General features: G+C 40.8%; 2 protein-coding genes across 2 annotated transcripts in view; one reads left to right on the top strand and one right to left on the bottom strand.

Moving 5' to 3' along the window:
- Positions 1-8,677, bottom strand: part of LOC309475951 (uncharacterized protein) — a 237,897-nt gene that overhangs the window by 169,489 nt on the left and 59,731 nt on the right. The gene's annotated exons all lie outside the window — the stretch shown is intronic.
- LOC309474868 (uncharacterized protein) lies at positions 5,857-7,707 on the top strand (the record flags this gene model as incomplete). Its single annotated transcript, XM_082137487.1, has 1 exon — positions 5,857-7,707. A coding segment is annotated over one exon (1,851 nt), but the record flags the coding sequence as incomplete, so codon positions are not given.

The following is an 8,677-nucleotide window of genomic DNA, read 5'->3' as shown; positions in this document are numbered from 1 at the left end:
AGGGCGCATGCTTGGCCATAATCAATGTAGCATGTGCACAACGCACACACACTTTGCTTCTCTCATCTACACACAGACCCAGCAGTTCCCATTTTTGCAAATCATACATTATTACAAGGAAAAATATTCCACACGAGGGAAATCATTGTTGTGTCCATGAAGATGTGAAAAAATAGGCATAAATCTAGCTTCCACATTTACCCAAATTATCATACGCCTGTTTAACCGAAGTTAATTTGGGTGTGTTTCTCCATCCCCAATGTCACTTCTCTGTGTTTTACGGCCCTGACGAGAACGTCGGTCTCCTCGGCTGTGAACCGCTCCTGGCGTGCGTCTGGCAAATCTGACGTTATAATATCAATCCACCATGGAACAAGCGCGCCTGCTCTTAAAGGGAATGTGAAATGTCGCTCTGATTGGTTTATTTCACGTTACGCCCAAACCACACCTATGAGTAATGAAGCTACTTCAGACCAACACATTTTAGATTAGCGTCGGGCGCAAGAGTCATTTATCCCGCCGGTATAATAGCAACAGCGCCCGAGACCCGCCCACAAAGTTACTTGCGTTTCGCGTTTGATACTTGCGTTTCAGATCGTTAAAATAGGGCCCATAATCTCATACATAGATACATAAATTCTATCTGTGTTAGGTGCTAGGGACCCGAGCCTGCTACTTTCAAGGGGAGACCAACGTCAACCCCCATACCAGGAAGGCTAATTTGCTCTATGTAGCTTTAGCCAACCACCTGCTCTAAATCTAATGCACTTACTGTAAAGGAGGCCCAGAGAGGGCCAACAACTTTAAAAAGCGCATCTAGAATCTTAAAACGGGTTATAAGAAGAATGCTTGCACAAAGCTATCAGTTCAGCATAGCTATGTAGTCCCAGGCAACGTATTCAACATGACGACATATATATGTTCAGGTTTATGCTAGAAACTCTAGGGAGCAACATATTCTGCATAGCGACTCTCCAAAACGAGAGGAGTAACAATTACCTCAATCTAAGCATAATGAGCACTCCTTTCAAGAGTGAACCTGACCACAATCTCCAAAGTAGAGAAAGATAGTGCCTCCACGGGGGGACTGGGTCTCCCTCGTTGTGAGGGGGTGCTTGCAGGTTCACCACTTGGTCACTTAAGGGAGTAGTGGGAACTTTGGGCACCTAGCCGGGCTGATAGACGCTGATAGAAAAGGTCCCCTATCCTCTTGACGGAGGTGAGCGCAATCAGGAGCACCGTCTTAATGGAGAGGGCACCGAGCTTAACTGACTCCAAGATCTTGAACGAATCCCTCTGTAGGGTCTGTAAGAGCATGGAGATATCACAAGAGGGGGTGAGGACACGCACACTTTGAGGGTATAAGCAGACAGTCACTTTTCCAGGTCTTCTTAAAGAAAGGAAAGCACTGACCTGACTGTGCATCTTCGTGGATCCTCCCCCCACAAGTAACACCACGTCGCAAAAAGGCGCCATTGTAAAGCCGTCTAGTAAAGGGGTGTGTGATAGTGTTTACTACTGCTAGTGGCAGACCTCTGAGAGGTCTGGGCGCAGGTGCCAGATTTTGCCCTGGTGAGTCCATAGGATGTATTTCCACATACTAACCTCCCCTGGTGAGTCCTTAGGATGTATTTCCACATACTAACATGTGGTCTCCATAGTGTCCCTTTCTTGTTAGAGAAAAGAGAACACTTCCCCACCAGAAACAATCAGTAGTACTCAGCCATAATACATATAAGAGAAGATCTTTTCTGGAAAAGATCCCCTTTCTCAGGGGAATTTGCCACGGAGGGGCCAATGCCATCAGCATGAGCTCTGAGAACCAAGTCTGGTTGGGCCAGTAGGGCGCAACAATTAGAATTCCTGTCCCACTGGGGGAAATGCGTACTTACGCAGGTCCGGGGGACAGCTGTGTGCTACTGTAACTGTGCTGATGTGAGCCTGGGTCAGGGAATACCCCAGAGCACAATGGGAGGATTCCTGGAAGGCAAACAGGTCCATCTGAGCCTCGACAAATTTGCTGGATAACCTGGGAGTGGAGTCTCCACTCTGTCGAGAGAGCCCGTCGGTTGTGCATTTGAGGATGTCTGGAATGTGAGTGCCCTGCAGAGACTTCAGTCTCTCTTCAGACTTCAGTTGTGACGTGAGGTTAGCAGACACCGCCCTGGCGGTTGATGTATGCCACCACTGCAGTGTTGTCCATGCGAACCATCACGTACTTCCCTTGAACTAATGGACGAAACCGCTTCAGGGCAAATAATCACAGCCAACAACTCCAAGCAGTTGATGTGCAAGTGCAAGCAAGTCAAGTCAAGTCAAGTCAAGTTTATTTGTATAGCGCTTTTCACAATACAGATTGCATCAAAGCAGCTTCACAGTATTAAATTAAAATAATACAACAAAGTTTGTTTCAAGAGGAATTTATTGATTGATAAAATTAAATTAAATATCCCCAAAATATCCCCAACTGAGCAAGCCAAAGGCAACAGTGGCAAGGAACCGAAAAACTCCATCAAGTGACCTAATGGTGTCCTAAAACTCCATCAGGTGCCTTAATGGAGAAAAAAAAAACCTTGGGAGAACCCAGGCTCAGTCGGGGGCCAGTTCTCCTCTGGCATTGGATAGAGGCCGGATTGTAGTTTGAACTGTAGGATTATATGAATGCCTGGCTGAAGAGATGCGACTTTAATCTAGTTTTAAACTGGGAGAGCGAGTCTGAGCAACGAACAGTATCAGGAAGACTATTCCAGAGTTTTGGAGCCAAATGTGAAAATGCTCTCCCTCCTTTGGTGGTTCTGGATATCCTAGGTATGACCAAAAGCCTTGAATTTAGTGATCTCAAAGAGCGCGATGGATTATAGGGCGATAGAAGATCCGTTAAATAGACTGGAGCTAAGCCGTTTAGGGCTTTATAAGTCAGTAGCAATACCTTGTAATTAATACGGAACTTTATAGGTAACCAATGCAGTGATGATAAAATCGGTGTTATATGATCATATTTTCTTGATCTCGTAAGAACTCTAGCGGCGGCATTTTGGACTAACTGTAGCTTGTTTATTGAGGATGCAGGACAACCAGCTAATAAAGCATTACAGTAATCCAGTCTCGAGGTCATGAATGCATGAACTAACTTTTCTGCATCAGAAACTGATAGCATATTACGTAGCTTAGCAATGTTTCTAAGGTGGAAAAAGGCTGTTTTTGTAACATAAGAAATATGATTTTCAAAAGACAGGTTGCAATCGAGTATAACACCCAGGTCTTTTACTGTAGAGGATAAAGTAACAGGACATCCTATGATGTTAAAGTTGTATTTTGCGAGGTTTTGCGGGCGGTTTTTTGAACCGATAAGTATTACCTCTGTCTTGTCTGGATTTAATAAAAGAAAATTACGCGTCATCCAATCTTTTATATCTTTAACACACTCTGTCAATTTGGAAAATGTAGCGTTTTCATCCGGCCGTGATGAAATATATATTTGAGTGTCATCAGCATAACAATGGAAACTAATTCCATGTTTCCTTATAATATTTCCAAGTGGCATCATATATATTGAAAATAACAGGGGGCCTAATACAGATCCCTGCGGCACTCCATAGTTTACTGGAGTTATGATCGATTTTTCTCCATTTAAATAGACAAAATGGTAGCGGTCAGATAGGTATGATTTGAACCAGCTTAGTGCTTGTCCTTGAACACCAGTATAATTTTGTAGTCGATCTAAGAGTATTGTGTGATCTATAGTATCGAACGCAGCACTAAGATCAAGTAAAACTAGTATTGAGATACAGCCTTGGTCAGAAGCTAAAAGTAAATCATTTGTGATTTTAACGAGCGCAGTTTCAGTGCTATGATGCGGTCTGAATCCAGACTGAAACTTTTCATAGATATCATTTTGTTGCAAGAAAGAGCCCAGTTGAGCGGACACCACTTTTTCTAATATTTTAGACATAAATGGAAGATTTGAAATGGGTCTATAATTTGCTAGATTATTATGATCTAATTGTGGTTTCTTAATGAGAGGTTTTATAACTGCCAGTTTAAATGTTCTTGGAACATGACCTAAAGATAAAGACGAGTTAATAATATTGAGGAGAGGCTCTTCCACTACAGATAACACTTCTTTCAGTAGTTTAGTTGGTATAGGATCTAATAAACATGTTGTTGTTTTAGATGAAGTGATAAGTTTATTTAACTCTTTTTAAGCAGGGTCCTATCCAGTGCCCATTGCATATGGCGCCCCAGCCTGTGTTGTAAGCATCTGTTGTGACAACAACATGCCTGGACACTCGTTATAGGGGAAAAACTGTCTGTAAAAATGTGAGGTCTACCAAGGACTGAAATTGCAACAACAAATCATTGTGATGGCCACACAATGCGTGCTGCGGCTCCATGCCACCCTCGAGTCCGAGGTTAATGCTGAAGCGGGCTCATATGCATCAACACCAGCGGCATGGTCGCGGCTGAGGAAGCCATATGTCCTAGGAGCCTTTGAAAATATTTCAGTGGAACCACTGTCTTGTGCTTGAATAATTTTAAGCATTTCAGTATTGACTGAGCACAATCCTCTGAAAGGCATGCTGTCATCGAGCTGAAATGAGATGCTCTGCACAGTGGAGAGCTTGCTCTTCTCTCAGTTGACCCTAAGTCCCAATCGGGCTAGGTGCCTGAGGACCAGGTCCCTGTGTTCGCATACCAACTCTCGCGAGTGAGCTAGAATCAGCCAGTCAACGAGATAGTTGAGTATGTGAATGCCCACTTACCTGAGAGAGGCAAGGGCAAGGTCCGTGACTTTCATAAATACGTGATGAGACAGGGACAACCAGAAAAGAAGGATCTTCTACTGACATGCCTGACTCAGTCCTTCAGGTCTATCGTAGCAAATCAATCTTGACGCAGGCCAAGTTTTGTTTTTTCTTTCTGTCTGTTATTATTATTTTTTATCCATTTACCTTTATTTAACCGGGAGAAAAAAATACTTTTCAGGAGTGTCCTGGCCAAAATAGGCAGCCGAGTTTGCATAACAATTATACATCAAAGTTAAAACAATCCCCCCCAAAAAACTAAAAAACATATAAACATAAAACATGCAACCAGTTAAAAACATTTACACACCATTCTTTTACTCTCAAAGGTTACGTAGTAAAATTTGAAAATGACTACAGGACACCAATTATTTAGCTTGGAGAAGATTCCAATCTGAGGTAGCACTGCCTTTAGTTCCAAAAGGTAGTATAGTTTAATTTGCATCACTGATTAGTCAGCTTAGTCTTGTTTGCTTACCTTTTTTTTACTTTGGCAAAGTCCAGCATTTTCAACTGGGGCATTCAGAAACCAGGAAGCAATATTTGTAAAGGGAGCATTGAGGTGTTTTCGTGAGGCATTTGTTTCAGGTGAGTTTACGCCAAAGATTCACAATGAGATAAGCTGAAACTTGTAACTGCTTGAAAAGAAAGTGCAACATTCGAAAACCTGACAGTTTACATCAATGCAACTAAATGGGATGTGTATCATTTCCATAGCAAGGTCTCTTCACTTCAGTGTTTCCGTCAGCTTTCTGTAGCACAGCTGTTGGACTTCTAGTGAAAACAACTTAACCTCTAGCATCCAGACACACACTATAACCAAACTAACTATATCCAGACACCTGCCACCTGACAAAATGCATACAAAATAGCAAGGGGTGGTAAAAGACGTAGATAATGGGTGCTGGCCAAAAACAAATAAATAAATAAACATTGAGAAACACTGGGATGGACTGTTGCAAATAGTTTACATTTTAGGATTGAGTTCAACACTTGCTTCTTATGGTCCCAAATGTTGTTAGTTGTTAATCTCTAAACTCTATTATTGTCTTTTTCAGATGAAGAAGATCCAGGATGTTTGAGAATCTTGCTGTTTGGGAGGAAAGGAAATGGAAAGAGCGCCACAGGAAACACAATCCTCGGAAACAACCAGTTTCACAGCGAAAGCAGTTCAGATTCGGTGACCACTACTTGTCAGAAGGGAGATGTTGAAGTTGATGGTAAATCAGTAGCTGTTGTTGATACTCCAGGACTCTTTGACAGCTCACTGACAAAAGAACAAGTGGTTGAAGAAATGATGAAGTGTGTTTCACTGTCCGCACCTGGACCTCATGTGTTCATCATTGTGTTGAGTGTGGGAGAAATCACTCAAGAGGAGAGAAACACTTTAGACGTGATAAAGATGATCTTTGGCTCAAAAGCAGCAAAGTTTAGTATTGTTCTCTTCACTAGAGGAGATGAACTGAAAAAACAAACAATAAAACAATATGTAGAGAAAAATGATGAACTCAAGAAACTGATCAGAGAATGTGGAAACAGATTCCTGGCTTTTAACAACAGAGAAACACAAGATCGGACGCAAGTTACTGAGCTGATAAACATGATAGAAGAGGTGAAGACATCTAATGATGGCCGATACTTCACTAATGAGATGTTTGAGGAGGCAGCGATCTCCATTCAAAAGAGAAGGAAAATGCAAGAAGAGAATAAAAGAAAAAATCTGGCTCAAGTTGAAGAATTAAAAGCCAAGTATGTCCTGGAAGTCAAACTCACGAGAAAGAGACTGAAGGAGAAGAAACTAAAGATAGATGAGGAGAGAGTGAGGCTGGAGAACAAGTTCAGTGAAAAAGAGGAAACACTGTGGACAGAGTTTGAGGAGCAAGAAAAATCAGAGGAGATGAGACAAGAGGAGGAGGAATGGGAACGATCAGAAGAGGAAGAACAGCGAAGAGCTGAATATGATCAAACAAGAGATGAGATGGAGAGAGAGATTGAAAATTACAGATTACAGTGTGAAAAAAAGCAAAAAGAAACAGAAAAGAAAACCAAAAAGAGAGAAGAAGAAAATAAACAAGCTCGAGATGAGATGAAAACTGAGCAGGAACACATCATGGCAGAGTTAAGAAGAGAACAGGAAGAGGAAATAAAAAAGAGAGATTTAGAGGAACAAATGAAGAAGGGACAAGAAGAGGAAGAGAGAGAAGAATGGAAGAGAAAAATAAAAGAGGCTGAAGATGATGAAGAGATTCAAGAGGAAATGAAACGACAGCTGAGAGAATGGGAGAACGAGAAGAAAAGACAGATGAGAGAACGAGAGGAAGAGGAAAGGAGGAGAAAAGAGAGACACGAGGAACAACTGAGAGAAAAACAGGAAGAACTGGATAAAATGAGAAAGAAATTTGAAGCCAGGAGAGAAGAAGAAGAACAGATGATAGAGGAGGAGAAGCAGAAACTGAGAAGAGAGAGAGAACAGATAGAAAAAGAATATAAAGACAAGAAAACTGAAATGAAAAGAGATTATGAGCAGCTGGAGCGAGAGAGAAAAGAGGAGTGGAAGAGGAGAACACGAGAGGATGAAGAGAGACAAAGGGGGATGAGAAAGAGATGGGAGAAAATGATGGAAGATCTGAAACGAGAGCAAGAAGAAGAGATCGAGAGAAGAGAAAGAGAGGAGAGAGACAGAATAGAAAGAGAAGAAAAAGAGTGTGAAGAAATGAAACAGAAACATGAAGAGGAACTAGAGAAGATGAAGAAGAAACATGAAGATGAAGCCAGAAAACAAGAAGAAGAATTGAATGATATCAGAAAGAGAAAAGAGCAGCTCAAGGACAGGCTTGAACAACTATATGAAGTGAAAAGGTCTCAAAAGGAGCTGAAAGGAAAATGGTGTCTTGTCATGTGAAACAACTTTAATCATTATTGATGAGCCAGATAGATGATAGATGGATGGATAGATAGATAGATGGATGGATAGATGACAGATGGGTGGATAGATGATGGATGGATAGATAGATGATAGATGGCTCTTGTCTTCTGTAGTGAATGTGAAGGGTTTCTGTATTTCTCTTTCTCTTCATTCACTTAATCAGGGCTCTTGACATTCGCTCCTGTCCCGCAGAGTTTAACAGAGCTGAACTAAAGTGATCATGCAAAATTCATTTTCTCTAGGTGGATTTTAAAACATGATGAAACAACATGAATTATAGCAGACCTTAAAAGACAAAAAAAGATAGAAAAGAAAGAAACAAAGTCAAAGTCTGCTATTAATTTCATGCTTAATCCATTATGCTGTTCCTTTGTATTCTCTGTTTATTCTCTCTATTTTTCATCAGATCAGTAATTACTGAGAGAAAACACGTTTTCTTTTCTTTTATGTTTTTGTTTATTCATATAATGATACATGTTCTAATCATACAATCATTTTCATTTAATTATTCAATTTAATTATAAAACCATTCATTACACATTTGAACCATTTAATCATTATAGTACGTATCATTTTCCTTGCTATTGTTGTTTAATCTTACGATTGTGTGTTCTTAAGGGATATTTGTCTTCAAAAGTCAGAGATAAGAGAAGAATGTCTCCGTTTCAGTGTTGTGGAGCATTGATTTTGCTTTGGTAAGCTGGACAGTCGAGGTTCTGACTACACTCAGACGGAGTAAATAAAGTTCAGACTAAGCCAACAAAGTTCGGGCTTCAAACCTCAAAACTGCTTTCTGGTATTTCATGGCTTTCTCTGTCAGACGGATCTAATATTTCTGATGGGCGGACTCGATCAAACACTGATCACAATTGATACTTATAAATCATAACTATTTTTAGAGATTTTTTAAAGGAAGTTATTATTTACTTTGGATGTTGTTTTCATT

This window comes from Leuciscus leuciscus (assembly GCF_965113295.1).
Source record: "Leuciscus leuciscus genome assembly, chromosome: 15".
Lineage (NCBI taxonomy): Eukaryota > Metazoa > Chordata > Actinopteri > Cypriniformes > Leuciscidae > Leuciscus > Leuciscus leuciscus.
Note: the sequence above shows the minus strand (reverse complement) of the source record. Positions and strands in the feature narration are given on the sequence as shown.